Source organism: Camelus bactrianus, chromosome 14 (assembly GCF_048773025.1).
Source record: "Camelus bactrianus isolate YW-2024 breed Bactrian camel chromosome 14, ASM4877302v1, whole genome shotgun sequence".
NCBI lineage: Eukaryota > Metazoa > Chordata > Mammalia > Artiodactyla > Camelidae > Camelus > Camelus bactrianus.
The window spans coordinates 4,245,895-4,271,979 of record NC_133552.1 but is presented as its reverse complement, the minus strand read 5'-3'; the positions used below and the strand labels follow the sequence as shown (position 1 = coordinate 4,271,979).

The window sequence follows — 26,085 nt, the reverse complement described above, 5'->3', positions numbered from 1 at the left end:
ATACAAATGAACTTACTTACAAAACAGAGATAGACTCACAGACAGAAAATAAACATGGTTATCAAAGGGGAAAGAGGTGGGGGAGAGAGAATTGGGAATTTGGGATTAATAGATATACATTACTACATATAAAATAGATAAACAAGGAACTACTGTACAGCACAGGGAACTATATTCAGTATCTTACAGTAACCTATAATGGAAAATAATCTGAAAAAGGATATATGTGTATATATGTGTGTATAACTGAATCACTTTGCTGTACACCAGAAACACCAGAAGCATTGCTGTACTTCAATGAAAAAAGACTATTTTCTAAAGTTAAAAAAAAAAAAACTAGGTAAAGAAAACTGAAAAATTGTTCTCTGTCAAATTCAATCTTTGGAACTTTTTGTACCAAAATATAAACCTTTCCAAGTATGAGGCTGACATTACCGGGCACTAGACTCAAGCATTATATTGGGCTAAGATAAGCTGAAGTGAATGGACCAGAATAAAAACAGCTTTGTAGACAATGAAAATTTCTGAAATTTGTGCTTATAAATTCCTTTATGTTGACTAAAAGGAGGTCACATGGGCCAATATTTCAGCTTTTCTGGGGCTTGTGTCAAGAATGGCTTCTCAAGAGATTCTTTTGTTGAAATACATCCAAGTAAGTCTACAGCTCCAAATGGCTTCTTTCTTTGTGACATAAAAAATGGCATCCCACTTGCATTTTCCTTCGTGCAGCAGTCTCTTTCTGGCAACAGCTCAACGACCTTATTTAAGATCTTTCTTACGGAGTATCAAAGAAGGAAAAAAATGTCTCTCTGTCTAGTTCTGTTTTAAATTTTAAAGCTGATGTAAAGATCTTCTAGGTGTTTAGAAAAGCAAACCATGGCCCACTACTAAGCGCCTATCTGTCTGCCCCTTTTAGATCTCTGTCCCCTTGACAGACATGGGTCCTGGGACTCCTGTGGCTGGCCTCCTGGCCACCTGTCTGCTCCTGGGAGGGCTGTGGGAATGCTCTGAATTCTGCACAGCAGGTGGGTATCATTCTTTTCAATAAACAGAGATTAGAATAGTGTTTTTCACATTTGCGTGCACTTCCGAATCACCTGAGTAGCTTTAAAACTCCAAACCTCAAGCCATACCCCGAACTAAAATAATCTTTGATGCTGGGAAACACGTATTATTTTTGGAAGCTCCTCAGATGATTTCCAATGTGCAGTTAAGTTTGGGAACCACCGGATTAGTGGTTAAAAGTTTTATTTACATACACACACACGTGTGTGTGTGTACATGCACTCATTTAACCAGATGTAAAACCGAGTGTTCTCCCAGAATGAGCAGGATGGTGGAGATATTCTCTGCCCCAGCACTGGTGTGCAGGAGCAAGTCATGGTTTCCCTTGGGCCAGACCGCCTTCCAGAGCCCGTACCTGTTAGGTGTGCTGTTTTCCCAGAAGCTGCCTCCAGGGAAAGTTCTGTGCGACTGTTTGAGCTGCAAGGCGGACTGGCTGGCTAGTCAGATGTTGCGAGTCATCACCTCAAGGAAAACAACTTGCCAGCGATAGAGCTGGAGTTTCCAAGTGAAAGAAAATGGGACTTCTGGAAAACTGTGAACTTGATAGGTTCCCAAGAGTTGAACGACTTTTCTGACAAGATTAGTGGTGATACTAACAAACGTGTTTTTAAGATATTATATAATGAAATATGTCAACACTGGGGGAGCTTCATAACTCAGTGAACCAGTATTTTCCAGATGACCAGTTCACGTTACAAAATCATGCAGGAGAGAAGATCCCGGCAAAGTGCAGGGCAGACCAAGGGATCTTACTGGAACAGTGTGTGAAGAGTCCACGTTAGTAGAAAGAACATTAAGGAACTATCACTTGTTGAGGTCACTTGCAAAGCTGTGACGCAGTATTAAAGGTTATCACAATTTTCTGAAAAGGCTGCTGAAATACTTCTTCCTTTTCCAAATACGTATCTGTGTGAGGTCAGAGTCTCTTCATGTAATTTGTTTTTCTTTTTTCTGGCTCCTCTTACACATTTCCTGACTCTGTAGTAGACAGTTTCGACTTGCCCACAGAGAGGTCTGTCCTTTGCCCTGGTTTCTGGGAGTTAATCTCAACTCTGGGAGGCAAGTCATACCTGATAGAAACGTCTTCGTTTAGCTTGGGACTGGCCACACTTGATAGTCTTAAGGGAGAGCTGGCCATGCCGCTTGACTTAGGGGCGGAGCTTTGGGTATTGTACTGGTCAACTGGAGACTGAGATCAACCATGTGAGCAATCAATCCATCATGCCTAAGTAATGGAACCCCAGTAAAAACTGTGAACAGTGAGGCTCAGGTGAGCTTCCCCGGTTGGCAGTATGCCTTGTGTACTGTCACACGCTGATGCTGGGAGGGTAACATGTCCTAACTCCATGGGGAGAGGCCAACAGCAGCTTTGTGTTGCGAAACTTCTCAGACTGTGCCCTTTGCATCTATTATTCTGGCTGTTTTAATCTGTATCCTTTCCCTGTGATAAACTGTATCCATAGGTGTAATAGCTTTCTATGAATTACATAAGTTTTTCTAGCAAATTACTGAAGCTGAGAGTGGTTTTGGGAACTTGCTTAACTTGCAGTTGACATAAGAAGTGAGGGCAGTCCTGGAGCCTGTGACAGCTAGCTTGCAGGCTGGATAATTCCAGGCAACAGCCTCAGATCTGCAGTCAATTATTTCCCTACAGATCTGTCTTCTTTCAGTGAGAAATTGTATTTATATACCAGCCCTGGGTGCCGGGGTGCTCACTGCTACTGAGTGGATGGTCATTGCTTCAAGGCCTTTTCCGTGAAAAGAGCCAGAAAAGCTTCTCTCCCTCCCTTTCTCCCCACCCACTTCTTTCTCAAAGAGAAAATCTAGCACAGCTTCATACTGATATTTTCAATTCAAATTTACGATTTCAGATTTTTATATCTTTGATTTTATATTTATATCTTTTCCACTGAGAATCTTGGTATCTATAGCAAATAAGTATTTACATATTTGCTTTATCCTACTATATAATATTTTCAGGACAACAATATCAATATTATTATTAACAATGTGGTGACTGTAAACATTTAAGATTTCTTTCTAGTTCTTTTTTGTCTTTTGAAAACACAGTCAAGTTTCAGATCATCTGAAATAGCCTCTATGTGTGGCTAAGCCATCCACTAAACGGCTTATTTAGGTCCATTTGTTTTATTTTGCTTGATTTTTAGAAATTGCCTTTCCCCTCTATTTCTTTAACTTTGACTTAATCTTGTTTTATGTGTGATGTAAACCCTGTGCTTGGTTCTAAGAGTTAAATCCACAAAGACCTAGCTTCTACTCCTGTCCCATTTTTACACTTTATACTTTTGAACGGCCCACAGTGCTCCATTATAATGAATTTTACATTGTAGATAAAAGACCTAAACCAGCAGTTATTGGATGTGAATGCTATTGCTAAAGCAATGCTTTTAAGAGTAGACTTGATTCTTAAGGTTAAATTCTTCCTTTGTTTATATTATTAAGTTTTAACAAGCTCTGTTTTGTATGGGGGCTGCAAAGGTAAACTTCAGTTCTACACAGTTGAATTGTCACAAAATCAAAATAGTTAGAATTTAAAAAAAATTTTAATTTACTAAGGGCTATAATTAAGACAGAAATTCTTAAATAGTGAGCACTGATATAATATTACTCTCTCACACATGTGCCTTTAGGCACAGTAGTACCCACGTGTCTCTTGGGGACTTGTGAACCGAAGGGATGGGAACACCATAACAGGTGTCCTTTGTCCGTAGCCCTCTGCCCACGTCCTCAGAGCCGCAGCCCTCAACAGTATCCTCTCTGTCACTTGCCTCTGGGTGATTTCCTCTACATCCGTGAATTTACACTCTCACTGCTGAAGAAAACTTTTCTCTTTAATATACGTATCTTTAAGTTTCAAAGAAGATGACTCAAGAACTCACCAGCCCATAGGTCCCATTGTTTCTGCCCTCGTTTTCCCACGTTTTGCCTCTTTAAGAAGTTCTTCTATTGCTTTCCTGATGGGAAAAAGGAAGAAATTTGAGAGGTAGTCACCCTACTACATTCTGAAAATCAGTTTATTTCACATATGTGATCCTGGGAAAGGAACAGCTTTTGAAGCATAAAATTTCAAAATTGGAGGAGAAATTTTAAACGTGTTTTTAAATCGTAGGTAGTTTTGAACACATAAAAAATAAAAAGAAACCTTTTTCTATAAAGGGGAAAAACACTGAAGAGAAAATTCAAGGAGAAATGACAAATTATATCCATGCTAAAACTGTTCAAATGCACTGTTATTCTAAGAAATACTAATTAACCCAACAATGATAAATCTGTTTCTGCTCATTTGTCAGTGAGGGAGCAGAGAAACAGACACTCTTTTCTCTACTAACAGTGACTGAAGCTAATATACCATTTCTGGAGGACAACTGGCAACATGATAAAAATAAAAATAAAAATAAAACATATGTGTGGACCTAAAAATTCCATTTTATCCCAAGAAAATATTCAAATAAATATGCAAAACTGCATGTGCAAGGAAACTCATTCAACAACTTGTTAACAACTAAAGAAGAAAAATAGAAAACTTAAATATTTACCAAAAACAGGCTGGGTAAATAAATCATGGCATATTCACATGGCAGAAGGTTAGGCAGTCATTAAAAACAAAGACAAATACTTGGCACTGAAAGACGTTCATCACATGTTACGTATATAAATATGGGGACAAAGGAGTATGAATAGGATAAATTTATTTCAAATTTATTTACACATACATATTGCACAGGGAAACATGTGGAGGGATATTATCAAAATGGCAAGATGAGCTGTGGGGTTATTTTTAGTTTTTTGTTTGCCTCTGCATTTTAGATTTTTTGTTTTCTAGAGTGAATCTGTATTATTTGTATAATTTTTAGAAAGAGGTTTTTAAAAACCCAGGAAACAGACCTATCAACCACACTGTGAGACTTTACTACAAGTAAGATACTATTCAAGATGCTGGGGGTAGTAACATCGGAGAATGGCCATGCCTGCCTTTAGTATTACCTATGATATATAAATAATACAGCTAAGAGAAAGGGAGGTGTAAGGTTGGAAACAAATGCACTCCAAAGACAGCCAACTATAAATCTAATCACAAAGTTTGAAATTGGATAATTATATACTGATTGTACATTAAAACAACTACTAGTATAACCTACTGTGGGTACTATTCACATAGTCCTAAAGTGGTATTACCATTCTGCTAGCTTGTAGGAATGTTTTATTTTATATTGATTTCTGTTTCATCAAAGCATGCACATGGCTTAAAGAGAAAAATACACTTAAAGACTTAAAATGAAATGCATCAGTCTTCTGCATCATCCTTCCCTGCCACCAGAAAAACCAATGGCAACTCCTTTTTACCTGTTTCTCCTGGTATTTACCTCCATATTTCTAATAGTATTCTTTCAAACTATTTCACCATCCTCTTAATCCTCAACAGATGTATCTGGCTATTTTTCTATAGCTTACACTTAAAAAAAATAAACTCCTATTAATAGTGAGATCTTTTTAAGGAATGCCATTTCAGCTAACTTGGCAGCTGGATACTTTCCGATTCGTCTTGGGAGGGCCCACTGATGATCGATGAAGAACCGAATCACTGACCAAGGTGCCCGCTTCTTACCCTGCACTCAATCAGATCAGGTTTCTCAGCCCAGCCTCCTGGTGTCGGTAATACTGAGAGCAACGGGTCACCACAGATCCTTCTTCTCTCATCTCTTTAAAATAATAATACATCCTGTTGATGTGATCTGAGGGCTTTGCCTCATACAGTATTTCAGGAAAAATTTATCCTATCTGGCTCCAAAGCAGAGAACCTCCTTCACCCTTATAGACATAAGTGAAAAAAAACAAAAAACCAAAGGGTAAAAATATTCCAAATACACCCCCACCTTCCCATCAATTAGAGTGGTAGTTTAAAAAAAAAAAAAGGAAATCAATCATTCTTGGGTCCACCCATGTGCCATCTCTCCTGACAACAGAAACAGTTAAAAATCATCAGAGAAAAAAAATCTGCTTGGGCAGTTTCCCAGTTATGAACAAACTGTATCAGTTACAAATAAACCAGAAGGCATTTTCCCATAAAAACTATAAATGTTTGCTTAGCTTTCTGGACTTGCTTATAGAAGCGAATTTGTGCCATATGCAGCTGAAATGCTGTACGCCTGCAGCAGACAACACCTGGTCAGGGACCTTGCTGAGATCCTGTAGGCCTGTTCTAGTCACCTTCGAGAGTATGAAGTTTGATGTGGATTCTTCTGTAGTTGTGACTTCACTTAAAACCATCTCTAAAACTGTTACTAACTTTACCTGCCATGATTAAAGTTACCATCTGATTTACAACTACAACCAAAGAGAAAAGAAGGTGTATGAGAAAGATTGCCCGGGGTGGACCAGTTCACTGGTGATGAAAGGTGGTAACAGGTGGGGACCCAGGCCACAGCAGGCTGCCTATGACTGAGGTGGACCCAGTGAGGTGTTTGTCATTGTTTGAACAATGACTTTGTACGGTTTGCGTAGTCCTATCCTATCTGGACGTGACAACATATTTATCACAACCAGTTTTCAGACGAGGAAGAAGGTACTGGGGACACTGTACACTGCTGACACCACATGTTTAGGGCTCCCTGTCCTCCATCTTCCCTTTATACTTCCTGTCTCCTCCACCAACATTTGCACAGCAAGTCCTGGAGAAGGAAAAAAAAAGGCCTGACAGAGGCGCCACTGCCTCCGCACTCAGAGAGCAGTGGAGGGGCAGGCGGAGCGGAGGGCTTCTCGGATATCAGCCGAAGAATGTGGAGCGTTTGCTCCCTCCCACCCCAAATCCTGCACAAGCTCCTTTGGCGGGGCTTTACTTCCAAACAGGAGAACAAGAGCTTCTAGTAATCATGTGTTCTGTCCTTGAAATAACATCACCTTCAAAAGCAAGGGGGAAAAACAGAAAGTCAGGTAGTTTCCCTCACTCCTGCAGCTTCTGCTGTTCTTCCCGGGGCTCTCGCCAGTGACTTCGTGGGTAAGGAAGTAACGAAGTCAGTTCCCACTGCGCATTCCCACCGAGGCTAGATACTTAAATGATCGACTATGGAACATCGGCATCATGAAGCAAGATAGTTTTTAATCAGATCATGAAACACAAGTGTAAACTCTAATTAAAATATAGGAAAAGCAAACAGTAGGAGAACATATAAGAACTAAGTACAAAGAGGACTTGAACAATTAAAAAATTATTCAGACGCAAATTCAGGTACCATAATTTTTATACTTAGATTCTTTAAACATCTTAAAGGTTTCTTTGTAAAACAAATTCATCATATTAGAATAATACAGTTCAATACAAGCAAGAAATCTAAGAAAGCCAGGTTATTGAGCAGATAGTTTTCTGGGCACAAGAACAAGCTACAATCAATTTTCAATGATCTACATGTGTGTTATCCACAGCTAATTTTCCATCCTGGTTCAGCTTCCTCGGGCCTGCCTACTCATTCCATTAGCCAGCTGGTACATGCTTATGGAATGTAAACTGATCATAATAGCAGCTTAAATAAAACCTGAGTGGGAACGCAAATCTGGTGCAAAATCGTCTTAAAATCCAAAGTCAAACAAATTAGTTTTGAGTTATCTGGGTCTGGGTTTCTTTTTACTCACATGAATCAACTGAGAGTTAACTATATCAGTATAGAGAAAGGGTAGCAAGATAACTTAAGGCAACGAAAACGAAACAACAGAAATAACGAAGAACATAAGAAAATGAGATTTTAAAAGAGTATCCGAGAAGCTAAATTTCAAGTAATTGCTCAAAAAAGACATCAACATACACCTTCCTGACAAACGGTGAACGAAAGTGTTATGGACTCAAAGTTTGTGCTCCCCACCCCCAACTTACATGTTAAAATCCTAACCCCCAATGTGATGGTGTTAGGAGGTGGGGCCTTTGGGAGGTGATTAGGTCATGAGGATGGAAGGCTCATGAACGGAATCAGTGACCTGATAAAAGAGACCCAGGGATCCGTCTCCTCCGTCTGCCATGCGGAGGACCCAGGGAGAAGATGGCTCTGTGAACCATGACGTGGGTCCTCAGCAGACACTGAATCTGCTGGCAGCTTTATCTCAGACTTCTGGCCTCCAGAACTGTTAGAAATAAATGTTTGTTGTTTAAGCCACTCAGTCTGTGGCATTTTTAGCATAGCAGCCTGGATGGACCACGACAGAGAGCTACGAATACAGGCTGAACATTAGATGCCTTCCATGTTTTGTGCTTCCCTCAGTCTTTAAAAAGTCAACTTTAATCAACTAATTGTAACGTATGGTATCTATCACATGATGGGTGGAAGAGGTTCAAATGAGGTAACGAGTCGTGTGACACCACTCTGAAGGTCTCGATGTGCTCACACAAGCATGAGTCGGTGACATGCACACACACTTAGAAAATCGGCAGAAATGAGCGCAGCACCGTTGCTGCTGTTGACGGGGAGGGCCCCTGATGGGCCATTGCACAGGGGTGGGGTCTGGGTAGAACCTAAGAGAAACTTTTCTGTAGCAATCTACGTCTCTTCCCATAATGGGGTGATGAGGCTTGAAGGGAGAAATGGAACAATTTACTTGATCAGTGGAACAATTTACTTGATCTTCAGTTGGGATTTGATGTCAGACCACAGAACATCTGATAAAAAAATATGGACCGATGATTCGGTCACTGCTGGGCACCTGCAGACAGCTGCCCACAGCCTCACCACCAGTCAGCAGTGTTTAGTGGTTTAGTGACCACGTGGACTGGCAGGTATCATAGGACAGTTTGGGTTCTGCACTACTTAGTAATTCAGTTATAGGTTTGGTTGAAGAAATTCAGGCCATCCTTATTTAATTCCAGAAGACATCAAATTGTCTGGGGTATCAGCTGAAAGGAAGGTAAGAAAATTCAAATTATGGAGAAGGTTTTTGAAGACAAAACTCAGTAGGGACATGAGGTCATTTGGGAAATGAAGGTAATTATTCATAGACAAAAGATAGAGGCACAAGAAGTTAATTCTGTACATTATGTTAAATTTAGCCAGCCTCTATCAAGCCCTTCCTCTGTAAGGGATGATGATTTATACAGGGAGTGAGACCGTTCCCTTAAGAGGCTTACTATTAGGGATTGTATACTGAAGAAAGACCCAAACATGTACTTTAGAAACAAATACTGGATTACTTGGGGCAGTGTGGAGAGAAGCCCCAATATTTCTTTCTTTATAGCAAACAGTGAGAGTTATGAGAAAAGTTCCTTAATTTTTAAAAACAACTTATGCCACTGAAGAACAACAGAGGAGCGTGAATTTGAATGAGGGAGTGATGAGTGATGAGACTTTGATTTCATGCCAACGTGGACCATAGAGAAAGAAGAAGACAATGTTTTAAGCAATGCTGGGAAGACCAGTCAAAGATGTGGACTGCTTTTTTACTTTTTTACTGTGAGGATAAAATAAGGTGTCTTATTTGGATCCAAATGTTCTGTATTTTATAAGACACAAGAAATATGAGTTGTTTTTTACTTGACTAAATGAGAGGTCAGGGAACTTGTCTTTTCAACTTCATCTTCCGTGTGCCTGGCACATGGTAGGTAATAAATTAAGATCTGGGGGATGAATGGGTGTGAGTGGGACGTGACAAAAATGCAAGGATTTAAAAATAAAAAGACTGGATCTGTAGCCAGAAGAGGAGATGATGGCTGAGATGGAAGAGACAAGGAAGGCAAAGACATACGAGAAGAAGTGAGATCATGTGTCACTGGGCAAAGCAGCGTGACAGAAGGCGTCGATGGCCACAGGCCCCCTGCGCCCGCCTCCTGCGGCGGCCGCACTTGAACAGGAGCACCTAACAGTCACGGGGGAGACGGCAGACGCGGACTAACGCCCTGAGACAGCTGTCCGGGTCCGCCTGGGGCAGAGCTGGGGCTCTTCCTGTCAGGACTGCGGTCTTTACTTCTCTAGGGCTGGGGTGAGGTAGAGCTCAGTGGTAGAGCGTTTGCTTACCATGCACGAGGTCCTTGGTTCAATCCCCAGCGCCTCCATTAAATAAATAAATACACCCAATTCCCTGCCCCCCCCCACCAAAGTACAAAAAATAAAGTTACAACAAATTTGTAATAATAATAGTTCTCTGGAAAAGTTCCACCAGGTTTCATATCCAGAAAGCACTTTTCCTTGGCGTGCTTCCCATCAGGGGTAACGGACCTGTGCTTAGCCTCTAGCGTCATTCTTCTGCTTCATTGTGAGGGCGGGTAAAAACCCACTCCGTCCACGCCCGTTAACACGCTCTCAGCCCCATCTCTCGGTGACACGCAGGCGCGCCGGGAGACGTCGGTGCTCAGCGCTGGGGGCCGAGAGCCCCTCCTCTGCTCGCCCCCCTCGTCTCCCCGTCCGCCCGCATCTACAGACCGACCGCTCCCGTCTGCCTGGCCCACCAGGGGCAAATAAAGGCCCGTATACCGTATTTCTAAACATCTGAAAGTTATAAAATAAGCTAAAAACCATCAAGTATGTTCATTCCTCCCACCATGACAAATATACCTTCATTACCATACAAATTTTAAATGTACAAACTTTGTATGGTGACAGGTGGTAACTAGAATTACCGCAGAGATCACTTTGTAATGTATAAAAGTATAGACTCACTGTGTTGTACACCTGAAGCCAGTGTAATACTGTAAGCCAGCTGAACTTCAAAACGTGGAAAGCCATGACTTTTAAAAACAAAAGACAGCGAAATATGAGGTGACAGGATTAACTTACTGCACACATTGATTATCCTGTTAATGAGTTGGTAATACTCAGATGAATATTCAACATGGACAAGATTTTAATATATTGTCAAAATATAAATTAGCTTAACTAAAAAATTGAAAACCTAAATTTTGAATGTTTTAAAATTTCCCTATAAAATAATGATTAATGAATCAGTTTCAAACTTGTACGTTCTCTAAGACGTACACATGTACACATGTACGAGTAATATGATTTAACATTACAGATGTTCGCCAGCCTCCAAGTACAACCACTCCTCATACTGTCCTAAGTCACAAGAACCTCCAGAACACTGAAGGGAAATCCTAAGACAAGCAAGCAAGTGGAAGCTTGGCTCTACTGGGAAACTATTTTCTTATGGCAAAATCTGTTGTATTCATGCTGATAAGAAGGCTTTGACAAGTTCTTGTGTCTTTTCTCTTCTAAACACTTGTGCGGCTCAAATCTTTCCTGGACACTAAAGCCACGTCCGCTCTGGTGTCAGCAGGGCACAACCCCCATCGCCGTGGACCCCAGTTTCCTTTCATTCAGGGATGCAGGGCAAAACACAAGGAGGGTGTTTCCTGGGCTGGGACTCGCCCTGAGCGCCAGCCCTTGTGGCGGGGCGTCTGCGCGTGTCTGTGATGCACGGAGCTGGCCTGGTTTGAGGAAGTACTGCTATAATAGGCACTTAATATGCACCACTGGGGAGATGATGAAAAATCGTAATGGCAGCAGTGTCTGTGTGCCATGTGTCTTACACTTACAGTCCTCACGACTCCTCTAGGTAACTGCTGTTTCATTGATAAAGAGATGAGAAAACGAGCTGGGATGAGGACCCTGACACTATGACCAGAGTGAAGCAAGACCCAGCCCTCAAGCAGCGCAGCCCAGTGAGAGGAGGGCCAGGAAAGCACGTGTCCCCGCACTTATCTGTACGCACAACAAGTGTGGCCGTAGTGAAGACAGCACTCCTGTCCCTTCACCTGGACTTGGACGTTCTCAGATGCCCACAGCCGCCCACTGCAGGTGGCCTCTGCGGTGGGCTACTGTTACGGGGAGATGACTTCTTCAGCTAATATGCGGGCTGATCCCTGCTAGTTTAGCTCTTAGGGAGACCTTGTTTCTTAGTTTGTAAGACAGCTCATTGTAGGAAGGACTTCATAATGAAATGATCTCATTTTTAAAGTAGTAAGTATTTTTACAAGTATTTATTCTTAAATCCTGATTAAGGAGACACACTCAGAAAATATGGTGATTCATTTTCAGTTCATAAGGCCTAATTAAATGTTCTATGCTAAACTGTGTATGAGTTTTGAAGAAAAGCATCTCTTACTAAAAAAAAAAAAACTTTATGATTGTTGGGTGAGGATGGTGGAGAATTAACTTAGAAAATAGTAAATTCTAAATAGAAAAGCCCATGGATTTTACCAGACCAGGAATGGCATATCTGTGTGATAGGTCAGTTAAGTTTAAAGGTATATATATATATGTCCTACTAAAAGATCAGTGGGGAGAAATATACTCCGACAAAGAATATAAGGTCAAAATAATTAAAGCGTTCTGTTTCTCTTCAAGAGAACAGATGCTCTGACGTACAAAACTGATGCAAAGAAAAAAGGGTTTAATGTCTAGAAAGATGGATGGAAGGGGGCTGGGTATCACAGCAAAGAGAAGCCACTACGGCAGCTGCGTGGATTTAGTAAGGATAGGAAAACAGGGCAGAAGGCTAAAAAAGCAGAAGTGAAAAATAAAATTCAGACTCTTACCAAATAACTGTTCAGAATGAAAAAGAAAATCACAACTGTACAAGAGAAAATATTACAATATAAAGCCTCTGAGGTTTGCCTGTACAGTTTCCTTTAATGAGGGTTGACGTTTGACTCACTGTCCTTTGATAAACACACCACATACCAGAAAAACCACCTCACCAAAAGCATGGTCTGTAAATCACGCTCTTAATCCTAAAAAGAGCTTTATTTCATACCAGTGATCTGCAGTTCTCTGCAGGCTGCCCTGAACAATGCTTCAGCGTTCTTGGATCTCAGCCCTGGGGATGGCCTATTCAGCAGACAGTCTGGTCAGCCCGCTGAAGCTGTTTCCTTCAGCTGTGTCAAGGCTGCAGCGGTGTGCTAGGAAACCAGCTGTCCACCCCTTGCTGATCCCAGTGTCTGATCCATAGAATGATTAGAAACTGTACTCAGAACTAAGGGCCCAGGGATGGAAAAAATAAACACAGTAAGTCCCAGAATGTGTAGGATCTCCTAAGGAATTCATGCTTTTAAAACTGTTTTCATTTCAACTGAATTAAGCCATTTTAACCCAGGAAGAAAACATATTGATGCTTCTAATTCTTGTAAGTCCAGTAAAGCACAACGAGATGGGAGGAAGAGAAAGCCTGCATGCCTTCGGCACCAGCACAAGTTCAGAACTGCCTGGGGGCCTCTCAGTGCAAGATAAGAGAGGACCAAGAGCCAGTGAGAGCAGAGGGCGCTGCCCACCCCAGAGCAGGGTCCCTCCCACCGTGTGGCCCACCAGCACCCCCCTCATCTTGACCACTGGGCGTGCTGTCCCTCACACTCTAGGTGTCAAGGAGTGCTTGGAAAGACATGGTAGTTTTCCCTATAAAATTGGCAGGGAGTTTCTGAAAAAACAAAACAAAAGCAAAACAGTTTCTACATCGGTAATTACTAAGTACAGGAGTCTACCATACAAAATGACCTACTGAAACTAGCCAGTAAGTTCGTGCCTCTTTATAAACCCTCTAGTGTCAAGTTTCAAGTTGTCTTTCAGGGGCCAATGTATATAACAATGAATTTTAGTAGGATAAGGCCATTTTCAATCTTATTTTCCAGTTTTAAAAAATCTTAGGTAATAATACACACAAGTGCTTTGGGGAAAGAAACCTGTACGTTTCTATAATGCAGTAGTTAATGGAACTGAGCAGTTAGACACACACAGACTTAACTTTGGGAGTGGAGTCTCTGTGAGGAAAATGTTTATAAAAGTTCAGAGTACTGCTGAACTTAGATGGCTCACTGAAAAGTCAGCCCAAACTGCACACTTGTGCACGTGCGGTTCTGCGTGTACCTGTGACGCCCCCAGAGGTGCAGAGAAAGGCTGCAGAGACCATCAAAGGGGAGGAAGCAGGACATGGGGACGAACTGCTGTAGGGGAAAAGCCCAAAGCATGGAAAATTCCATTACTGATTCATCCAGCCTTCACGCTTCTATCAGACCATATAAACAGTACGTCCACTGCCAAAAGAAAGAACCCATAGAGAATAATATTGTTGGTAACTGTGGCATCAGAAACCAGCTGCAAGACAACCAAGAACTAGCAAACTCTGAAATCAAGTTTATTATTCAGACTTGAAAATTACTTACACGTGATGAGATAACCAAGAAAGGCAATATGAAGGGCGTTCTGGAGTGAATGTTTTGCTGTATGTTTTACAAAATATCAAAACACTTAAGCAGTCTCCTGTCCTTTACCATGGCTGTACTTTCAGTGGCTGCACATACTAGGATCATCTTGTCTGCTACTGAAACAGCACCCGTCCTCAGGGGTGGAATGGCAGCTGCAGGCTGAGTGGATGGAGCAGTGCTAATGAAGAGTTTACAACTGGGTTAAAAATGGAACAGGTACCCAACTGGGAGAGCAGGGCAAATTCTGAGAGACAGATCGTGCTGATGACACAAACAGCAGCATTTGGCCTGCTCCCAAGGTGTGATGTATGCTTACAAAAAAGGGCACTGTGTTTTTAATACACATGTTCGGGACCATACTTTCACGGCTCCTTTGAGATATCAAAACCCCTAAATTCACAATTCTCCCTTAGTATTTGCTTGATAGAAATCGGGCCATATTTTAAACTTCTGTATTAATTCCTATACACTCAGTGTTCTCAGAGAGGCCTCAAATCCAAGTATTTACAAGGCTCTTTTTACTCTAATAGGCAAAGAAAGAAACCAAAATGAATAAAAATGTTCAGGTAGGGATTCATTAAATATAATACTGTATTATGAAAACGTAAGAGGACGTTCCTGACTGTTAGTTCATCTCGTTTAAATTTATCATATAAAGCCAAAGAGATTATAGTTTAGAGAGCTTAACAACTCGCCTCAAACTGAACAGTTTCCGACCTTGGGTGGGGGATTTAAGTCACAATTATCAATATTTCCTCTTCCTCCCCAGAACCTGGATGGAATGTTTCAGCCATCCTGGGGAGGAGTCAGGAGGGACCATAATTACAATACTTTAGCTCAGGGTCATTACCTGTAGAGTATAACGTTGCAAGGACCAGCGCTACAGCATGTCTACAACCCTGCTCTGACACACAGACAAGGAACCCCATCCATCCTTGGTTTACAGGAAACCAGGTCCTGGCTGAGTTCAGGGGTAAGGTAACTGGAACTTGCTGAGCTTGGAAAATGTTTCCTGCAGTAATTTGCTGTGATTGCTTAATCATATAAAAATGAAACCTATATAAAAGTACCTGAATTATTAACTTCAAAGCATGAAAGATCAAAAGCTTTTAACGTGGAAACTATGTTTTATGTAGGGAAGCAGTGTGTTAACAGTGGGAGGCGCCCCCACGAGCCGCCCAGGAGCTTTGGGCAGGATGCGTGCCTCCTCTGAGCACGTTTCCTCTCCGTGACGTGAGACAAAGCCCTAGCTCACAGATGCGGTGTGGGGACTGAAAACAGCCAGAGCTGTAAGGGGCCTTCTTTGTATTGACGTTTCTTGGGAGGGACAACCTGGTTCACTGAGGTAACTGAATTTGGCAAAAACAAATCGTTTTTTAGTCTCAGTATCTCCTTCTTTTATTTCTATTCTGTAAAGAAAAACTTCCAGAATGTTAATTTTTATCTGTTGGTGTAATTCTGTTTCTATGAAAAGCTGAGGGATTATTTATCGGTACAAATACTATAAAGGAAATTCTGTCTTCCTAGGGTCAAGTCAGAGGAAATCTCCTGTGTACAGTGCACCTGATATCAGAGTAATCAGCCTGCTTGACAGAGCTCACCAAATCCTTGAAACTGAGTGAGAATTTAAAGGGCTGACAGGGAGAAGGGCAGAGACCCAGCCAGCACAGATTCCCCTGACATGGCCAGGACTTACGAAATACATGAGGGGAAACAATGATTATGACACATTATACGGAAGCCCCATCTCCTATGTGCAAAGAGAAAGCCAGGGGTGCTGGTTCTTCAGTTTTTCAAACAGTTCATTGCTTTCCTTTGTGAACTAGGTCTGCTCCATGCCAAGTTGGCCGCTAGGCAGCTTCCTGGTGGATGTGACCAACACAGGGACACGCTCTGGCCAGTTCAAGCTTCCGAGCAGAATTTCTCACCTGAAAAATTCAGGTAAGTAGAAGTACCCAGCACCTGTTCTACCTTTATACATGTCCCTTGATGCTCTTAGAAGAGGGATTAAGCAGCTCCCACTTTCTAGGTTCGGATCAAGGACATGTTCAAGCCACCTTACAAAACGAGGAAGTAGCCACAATAAATACAGTGAGGAGCGGACTTCCCCAGCTCTGCCACTTACTGACTCCATGATATGTCATCTTGGTTGCATCACCTGTAAAATGAAGCTATTTCCACCACCCTTTCAGAGTTTGGATGGGGACCAAACAATTATATATATATTTACTTTGTAACCACAAAGCACTGAACAAATGTAAGGTATTATTTTAAGAAAAATTTGAAATGGGTATACACTATTGATACATTAAATTATTAACTAAAACACAAAAATACTACAATAGTATCTATCACGTGCACAGTGATTAACAGCATGATATATTATCTCACTAACCCAGAAGGGCCTTTTAAGTTATTGTTCCCTTTTTATTTGTTAGGCAACTAAGGCTGAGGGAGGCTGTCCTGTCCAGGGTCAGTTGGTAAAGGGCACACCTGATTCTAACCTGGAAATTTCTGACTCCATATCCAGGGTCCTTTCAACTCACACACACCCTTATTTCATTCCATCTTTGAAGATCTTTTCTGCACTTTGAGGATGATCAGGTGCTGCTTTGGCACAACATAGATTAGAAAATTAAAATTAATGTATTTAAAGATAACCACAATGAAGTTTAATAATATGGAAAATGGTATTTTCATGTACCAAGCGTTAGTAAACCCATATTTGGGTTTTTAACCAGATAGTCTCTAACTCAGTGACTCTTTTCCTGCTTAACATCTACAGAAAGCAGCCCTATTTCAAACACATTTCAGCCAGAATTGAGAAGTAAACAGGGACCCCTGGTCGACAGTTTAGTCTCTCAGACTGAGCGGTGGCGCACGTGCTCTGGGAAGGCTTTGCTGTCTTCACACGAACCTGCGGGAGGTTAGCACAGGCAACGCTATGGACGCTGAGGGCTGAACCTCGGGAGTCAGGCCGTCTTGGGCACAACAAGCCTCAGTTTCTTTTTCTATAAACGGGAAAAACACCATCTACCTAGAAGGAGGTCTAAACTGGTTTTTCCACCTGGCTGGTCTTCTTACTTCACAGTCACGGTTACGTGTCTGTTAAGCCTTCTGCTTTTGGCCAGGAATGGCCCAGTTGGATTCTTCATGTCCTGGCTTGTTCTGAAGCACATGGCCCTCAGATGAGGACTAACTTACTAGAACAAGAGAAGGGAAAGGGAACCCTTGGCTGGCTTGCTGCAAGTCTGGGCAGCAGGCAGTGACGTACCTGCGGGCTGACACTTCTAAAGACTGACATTTCCAGCAGAATAGCTGCTGCTTTTTTTTTTTTTTTTGTCTTCCAGTTTTATTGAGATATCATTGACATACAGCACTTTATAAGTTCAAGGTGTACAGCGTACTGATTTGACTTACAGACATCATGACATAATGACCACAGTAAGTTCAGTGAATATCCATCACCTCATATAGAAGCAACATTAAGGAAATAGAAAAAAGTTTTTTTCCTTGTGATGAGAAATCTTAGGATTTACTCTCTTAACAACTTTCATACACAACATATAGCAATGTTAATTATATTTATCGTGTTGTACATTACACTCTAGAACTTATTTATCTGATAACTGGAAGTTTGTACCTTGACTACCTTCATCTAGTTCCCTCTCTCATCACCTCCTGCCTCTGGAAACCACAAATCTGATCTTTTTCTATGAGTTTATTTTTGAAGTATAATTGACTTATAATACTACGTTAGCTCCTGGTATAAGCTAGTGATTTGATATTTTTATACCTTTCAAAGTGATCACCATGATAAGTCTAGTTTTCATCTGTCACCACAAAAGATATTACATAATTATTGACTATATTCCCCACACTGTACATTTCATACCTGACTCATTTATTTGGGAACTGGAAGTTTGTACTCTTCATCTCCCTCACCTATTTCTCTCCTTTCCCAGCTCCTTCCCCTCTGGCAGATACCTGTTTTTTCTCTGTATCTATGACTGTTTCTGTTATGTTTGTTCATTTGTTTTTTAAGATTCCATATAAGTGAAATCATACAGGATTTGTCGTTCTCTGTCTGACTTACTTCATTTAGCAACATGCCCTCAAGGTCCATCCATGTTGCTGCAGATGGCAATATTTCATTCTTTTTTATGGCTGCGTAATAGTCCATGGCAGATACACACACATCTTCTTTATCCAGTCATCTATTGATAGGCACTTAGGTTGCTTCTGTATCGTGGCTGTTGTAAATAGCGCTGCAATGAACATAGGGGTGCATATATCTTTTCAAATTAGTGTTTTTGTTTTCTTCAGATAAATGCCCAGGAGCAGAACTGTTGGATCATATGATAGTTCTATTTTTTTTTTTTTTTTTTGAGGAACCTCCATACTGTTTTCCGTGGTGGCTGCACGAGTTTACATTCCCACCACCAGTGCATGAGGGTTCCCTTTTCTCCATATCCTTTCCAGCACTTGTTACTTCTTGTCTTTTTGGATAACAGCCATTCTGACAGGTGTGAGGCAATATCTCATTGTGGTTTTGATTTGCATTTCCCTGATGATTAGTGATGTTGAGCATCTTTTCATGTGCCAGCAGCAGACGTTTCTAATCATAAGGCCCAAGAATCCCCATTTTTTCCCATCCATTTAAGGAGAAAGTACAATCTTTGCCATGTAAACAAATAAAAACAAAACATTTGTAGACTCAAGTCCTGAAGGCTTAGATTACAAGCTCTGATGGAGAACAAAAAACCGGCTTTTTTATTTTGATAAACACGCAACGATTATACTCTTCTTCATCTTCAGGGACTGAGTTAATAATTGACAGTTATATCCCCAATTTCACATTAATCAGTTATGAATAAGTATTCCAGACAGCAGGGTTTATGCTTCAGTATGCAGAGTCGAGTTTAAGCAAGCAAATCAGGATCTGAAATAACTTCAGATGAGGAATCTCAATGATATGTGATCCTTATCTTGGAATCTGAGTTCCAGTCAAAATTTATTCTGAGATCCCATATATTTTACCAAGTACTCTGGTGAGAAATTAAGAGCTGTGGACCAAATGCTTGTGAGGATCCAAGGGAAAACTGGAAGTGTCTGTTCATCTTATTTTGGAGCTATTGTGATAAGAATGGCTCAACAGACGTCAAATTGTACAATGCTTCTTTTAATTCTGTTTTCACCTTATGATATGGTGATTTATAGTAAGAAATATACACTTGGTTTTCCTCCCGTTCCTGACACAGAGCTCCTAAAACCCTAGGAATTTTCTGATTAGAGTTGTAATGGGGTCTTGCTATGTTGATGACATGACTTTTGGGAAAGCCCCTAGGAAACCTAAGGATGGTGCTGGTTGCCAGGAGAACCAATCTTGTGATTAAAGTTGGAACTTCTGGTCCCACCCCCAGACCTCTGGGGAGGAGAGAGGAGCTAGAGATTGAGTTCAGTCGCCAATGGCCAATGATTTAATCAATCATGCCTGTGTAACAAGGCCTCCATGACACCGCAAAGGACAGGGTTTGGAGAGCTTCCGGGCTGGTAAGCAAGCACTTGGAGATTCGAGGAGAGGCAGGGTGCCCAGGAAGGGCATGGAAACTTCACACCCTTTCTACATGCCCCGTGTACCTCTTCATCTGGCTGTTCATCCATATCCTTTACAATAAACTGATAAATACAAGTAAACACTTATCTGAACTCTGTGAGCCACTCTAACAAATTAACTGAACCCAGGGAGGGGGTTGTGGAAACCTCCAGTTTATAGCCAGTAGGTCAGAAGCACAGGTCACAGCCTGGATTTGCGATTGGCAGCTGAAGTGGGGGTGGGCAGGCGCACAGTCTGGTGGGACTGATCCCCAAACCAATGAGATCTGACACTGTCTCCAGGCGGAGAGTGTCAGAACTGAATTGAGTTCATTGCTTGGTGGTACTGGAAAACACACACTGGAGGCCTTCATGTGCTGTCTGGCCATGTAAAGACTGTGATTTCTGACAATTTCCCACCAAAGCACAGTTAATTTTCTTTGGCAAAATAAAACCTATGCAACTCTACATCAGTTCACCCTATTAGATTTTGCTTTTTGAAATGTTAATGATCAGTGAACTCCCCAAACCTCAAACCGTGCGGTAGGGACGCAGAGTAGAGCAGGTGCTCACAACACCGACAGTGGCTGCTGTGGGGCCGGTGCTCCCCAAGGTGAGACGCACTCAACTGCAACCACCCCTGGCCTTTCAGACCCAGCCCCGCCTCCTTAGATGTGTATAAACAACACACCCAACTCTTCTTAGCTCAGGGACCTCTCTGGACTCCCCTACCATCTGCTAGATTCCTCTAAGATCCACTTGGTCCCTACTGTGCAGGACACCACGTTGGTGCCCCATCTTTGCCTGCCTGGGTCATGACCACCTTCTGCCTAATGAACTCCTCCCTGACAGTCCCAGCCTGTCATCGTCCACTGTGACAGATCACGGGCACATGCCAAGGCCCAGACCTGGAAGCAAGCTGGGCACATCTGACAGAAGTGTGAAGGGGCCCCAGCTGGGGCCGTGCCAGACGCGACAGGCCGGGACACAGCCAGTCCTGCGAAGGCTGCTGTTCTAGCCACCACCGCCACCTTAAAAGGCAGCCAGTACAGCAACCACCAAAGTAACGGCTCATGTCCGAGGGCTTCAGTGTGCTAGGAACTGTGCTTTACTGCATTTATTCTCCATGGGAACCTTATGTGTAAAGTAGGTATTATTATTAAACCAATTTTACAGATGAGGAAACCGAGGCTCAGAAAGGCTAAGCTGCGCTCCCACGCCCGCAAGTTAGGAAGCGGGAAAGCTGACGCTGAGACCAGGCCCTCCGCCCTCAGAGCCTCACACTTCGCTTGCACACGGGGCTGCCTCGAGAGAGGTCCCTTCAAACAAAGACTCTTTCAGCCTTGAAGAAGAGAAACCCAAACCCCTCCAGACCCCAACCTATAAAGCCAGCTGGTCCAGCCCCTGTCTGATTAGGTGCTCTGGTCAGTCCGAGTTTCTCTGAGAGCCCTTCTGACAGCACTGGTTGAGGCACTGTCTGCTGCTGTTCTCAGGTCTGACCCGAGCCCGCGTGGTGAGCTGAGGGAAGCACACAGGGAGCTCTTCTTTTTGACGTTTACTAAGAGCCTGGCATAGCAAACGTGACATTTGCTGAGAATCAGTAGGTAAAGCACCAATATATTCTATTATATGCAAGTTTATGCTTAGCTGACATAGCTGGGGCCCTGACTTCCTATCAATATTCAGATACCTGGCACCCAGCCAGGTATCCATCTGCTACAGAACCTGCTTTTCCTTCCCGCTTAACCTCTGTCTTGAAGCTTGGGGAAGATTATGAAGGTTCCATCAGAATCTCCACTTGTTTGTGACAAAAGGAGAAACACAATCCATTTATCTTTGATTTTTATCTATATTCAATTATTAGGAATGCTATTTTAAACTATCTTTTTTTAAAAGCAATGGCTTTAGCAGACCGATAAGCTTCCATACAGGGGTCTGCAAATTTATATTATAGTGCTGCCTTGGGCCAGAAGAAACAAACAAAAAATTGCAGAGGATGCCAAGGTGTTTTAAGTTTTCACCCAGAAGAAATCTGAAAGAAACCAGCGTGCTGGACACAATTAGTGACATTGTAATAATGACATTACTAGTAACACTGACTGAGAGCGTGCTACATAGCCGGTGTCCTCAGTGCTTCGATTCTATTGTCTAAATTAATAGTTATAACATCCCTATATGGTAAGTATTGTTGTTATCCCAATCTCACAGATGAAGAAACTCAGGCACAAAGAGGTCAAACAGCTCGTCCAAGGTCACAGAGCTAAGAAGTCTAGTGCCGGGCAAGGCTCCGGCAGTGTGATTCCAACAGTGCAGTAAGCTCTCTACGCCCATGCTGTGCTGCCTCGCAGCCACTTGGCCTGAAAAGACGTGCAGGATCCCAAGCTCATCCACTTCTGCTTCTAAGAAAGATGCGCTTCTCTCAAAAATACCAAAACCAAGATTAAAATCAACTCTCCTGATACACATACCATGTTAGCCAATCCCAAAGTCCAGTGACACCCTACGGCCCCGCACGGCAATGCGAATTCTCTACTACAATTATTAGGTAAATACATATACAGATTAAAGGTAAGTGATATAAATCCAGGCACTAATAAACACTACACACACATACAATGGTGAAAGTTTATTCCTTTTAAAAGGTTCCTAATTTTGCTCTTTTGTTGCTGAATAATCTAATTTCCTCTTCTAGAAAATTCTGAGCATATTCTCATTTTTCCTTGGTCTCTTTCTATGTCACCTCAGAAAAGCCTTCCTTAACTACTCAGACCCCAGGATTTGCTTCCCATTTACATCACTACCTTAATTACCTTATATATTTATGCATTTTTATTTTCTACTTCTGCCAGTAGAAAATAGAGTGCACACGAGGCAACTTGTTCCCTGCTGTCCCCCGTGTACTTAAGCCATGCCTGCATCTAGCGTGCGCTCAGTGATTTTGTGGAATGAATGAATGAATACAGTGCTCCCTCTGAGAAAAGCCAGTTTTTGGGGGCAGACAGCGGCAAGAGCTGGTCACTCACTGCCTGGCCTCCTCCCTCTCCTCCAGCTTCCACATCTATGGCCCTGGAGTCCTGGCCTTGTTAAAGATGTGGATTCTTCTGACACGGGTATGGGAAGGAGGTAGGGGTGGGCTTCTGACGGGCAGGGAGGGAGATGGCAAATCCTGCCATCCTGGTTTTGGCTGTGAGGGAGCAGCAGGAACACAGAGGGGTGAAAGATACGTGGCCATGTTCAACCCTCTCTGCTTGACCCCTATCTGGAGTCTGCCTCCAAGTTATTTAAATTCTTTTCCAGCAGTTTTTTGGTATCTGTCCTTTGACCTCATTCCCCTTTATGTCACTCCTGGACTGTTACGGATGCCCCCCACTCGCCGCTGTCTGCCATGTTTCCTTCCACTCATCCATTCTGCACAGGCATGGAAAATTGAAACCTTTCTGGCATTCCCTAGCTCAAGAATCTTTTAACAGCTTCTTCCTACCGGGAAGGAGGAAACCGTTTATCCCGGAACACTGTTTTACACGTCTGCCTACTTCAGTACTCCAGGCGTTGCTGGAAGGCAGATAGCTTGTTTTGTTTGCTTTCTGCGGTGCCTAGGACAGTGGCTGGCAGAGTGGGTGTGCACGAGACCAACTTTGCTTCAAGAGTGTCCTCGCCAATTCCATTCTGTATTCAGCAGATAATATCCTACACTGCACATTAGGATGCTTTGTCGTAAATGTGTCTTGAGTTGTTGTCGTATCTTTCTCAAGTGTACTGCTCTTGTCTGCCATCTCCAAAACCAGAGGGCTTGTTCAGACAGACTCATTATATTCTCATTATCTCCATCATTTCTGAGGTGTACATGTTTGCTGCATAGAGATCCAAAAATGTGGGTTTGGAAGGAATTTCATCGTGGAAAAAAAAAAAACAGACCAGTCAGTAACTAGTTTATAAATTTTCAAATGCAAAAGAAAACCAACATTAAGAATTTGAGCACTAAAGGGTTGGATTTGGGGTCTTTTTAAGTACTTGAAAGGAGACTGGTGGATTTAGGCAAATTCCCTAGAAGTCCAGTTTAAGGGATATTACAAAGATTGGCTCTAAATCATGCTAACTAAAAAAGATGACTTCAGTGACCTGGAGACTGGCTATAGTCTTAATAACATGTTTAAGGTTAACAAAAAGAAAGGTGGGAAATGGTGGGCCATAAAACTTGGTAAGCTTTCATATTTCTAGAAATGTAAGACACTCTTTGGGTCAGAATGGCACTGATTGGACCACTTCCTGTACAGACACCTTTTTATCTCCAGAGATTTCGTAGGCACCTATGTGTTGTAACAACTAATTAGAACACTTAGATGTTACAGCTATATGCAATTTATGAATAATTAGTTTGTAAAGTGCTTTGAAAATGGAAAGTGCTAGTTAAGTACTCAAATCATTATATATTAAAAGCCTTTGGTATATAATCATTTTATTTAATAATTGGCTCCTTAAAAGGCATAGTACTTTATAGTTGAACAGAATTTCTGAGCTTGCCATTAATACTATTTTACTTAGAGTGAAATGCTGTTAGAGAGCAAATCAGAGACACCTGATCAAGTTTTTTCAGTTTATACAGATAAATATGATTTTTATGTATCTCCTTCACTTTTTCATAGACCAATTCTGCCTTCTCTCATGTTCCTACAGACTTTTTGCAAAGGTTTCTCCCACATCTATGTGACTCTTGGATATCCTGCCTGCCCTGCCCTGTTTTTCCTTTGACCCATCTGCTTTGTGAAGGTGTTCTGCATGAACCCGAGTTTACGGTGACCCTAAACAGATTCAAGACTGAATGCTACATCATCAGTGATGAAAAATCCTTTTAGGAGCAGTGAGACCATGAGATGTGGTGAGTGGGTTTCCCTTGTGCACTGTCACTGACTACTTAGTCGCTATCACCATTCTGCTCCACTGTGTCAACTCATTAAACTTGGCTTTCATCTCCTAACAGGCCTTGCCTCCTAAGTATTCAACTTCACTTAAATAATCCTGTTTACTATCCCCACCCAACTACTCACAGGCAAAATTTTAGAAGAGGCAAAGACGTTTGTGGTCACTTTTACACTTACCCCTTTAGGACCTGCTTACATCTGCAAGGGCCAACGTCCTTCCACTGACACTGACTTCCTGGCACCTCTCACCGCCACTGTGGGAGAATGCTCCCGATCCTTGCCTCGTAATTTTGATCTTTCCCTGTCCACCCCTGCTCCCACTTATAGTCTCCAGTGTCCTACGGTGTATTTGCTTTATTGGAAAACCCACACTAGGCCCTTCTTCTGTGCGAGTGTTAATGTCTTTGTAGGCACTACACTAATGCTGCCAGCTGCCCAGCGACCTCCCTGTTAATTCCAACCGACATTTTTCTGTCCTCATGTGACTCATTCAACATCATTCTCCCCTCTTTGAAAGCCTTGGCTTCCCCCACTCGACTTCCTACAGACTCTCCCACCACTTCACCGGCTGCTCCTTCAACCCAGCCTTTGAAGGCTGAGCTTGCCCCAGGCTTGGTCTTGCGCCTCCTCCCTTGCCACGCTCGTTTTTATGGATTTACACCGTCTTTGTGGCAAGAACTCACAAAGCTTCTTTCTACTTAAATCTCTTTCATGGTCTCCAACTCCTGTCTACTGACTACCTTGCTCAAAATGGAATGTTTCATTCCAGTCAGCTTCTCACCTCCCAACCAATTCTCCCCACCTAAGCTTCCCATTTCAGTAATTTGAGACCAAACCTAGACAGGAATCATCCTCCTCTGTCCTCACCTTCCACATCCAGTTCCTGAGGTTTACCCTTTTCTCTCCATCGCTAGCTTACGGCCCTTCCAGGCCACTTCAACTCTTAGTTTCTCTGCTTCTACGCTGGCCTCTCTACAACCTGTTCCGCCACACCATAATCGAATACCCAGAGGTCTTCTCATTGTACTTTCCAAACTCCTTCCCGCCCAAAGCTCCTCCCATCAAGTCTGTTATAGGCACTTCTCCTTGATGGCCAGGGTACAGATATGCAAATCTTTCAATACCTTTAATTCCTCAAACCACCAGTGTTATGCATATGCTATTCTCCAAGAATGCTTTTTCTTTTTGCACAGCCAGCTCCTTCTCTTCCTGTAATCTCTTGAAGACCCTCCCTGACTTCCATACCTAAAGCACATCCCCCTCTCAGAGTCCTGGGGCTTGGGGTGCTCAGACATTTAAGATTGAGAGATATTTAGG

The 26,085-nt window shown here is 42.3% G+C and overlaps 1 protein-coding gene and 1 long non-coding RNA gene across 2 annotated transcripts in view; one reads left to right on the top strand and one right to left on the bottom strand.

Moving 5' to 3' along the window:
- The window catches only part of LOC123615819 (protein POLR1D), a 36,382-nt gene that overhangs the window by 7,959 nt on the left and 2,338 nt on the right, over window positions 1-26,085 (bottom strand). The window contains exon 2 of the mRNA XM_074377965.1: window positions 3,966-4,040. Coding sequence (XP_074234066.1) covers window positions 3,966-4,040 — 75 coding nt within the window. The remainder of the gene's footprint in view (window positions 1-3,965; window positions 4,041-26,085) is intronic.
- LOC123615821 (uncharacterized) lies at window positions 14,706-24,647 on the top strand. Its single transcript, XR_006723599.2, has 3 exons — window positions 14,706-15,599; window positions 16,081-16,195; window positions 24,524-24,647. It is a non-coding gene; the product is annotated as an uncharacterized LOC123615821 (long non-coding RNA).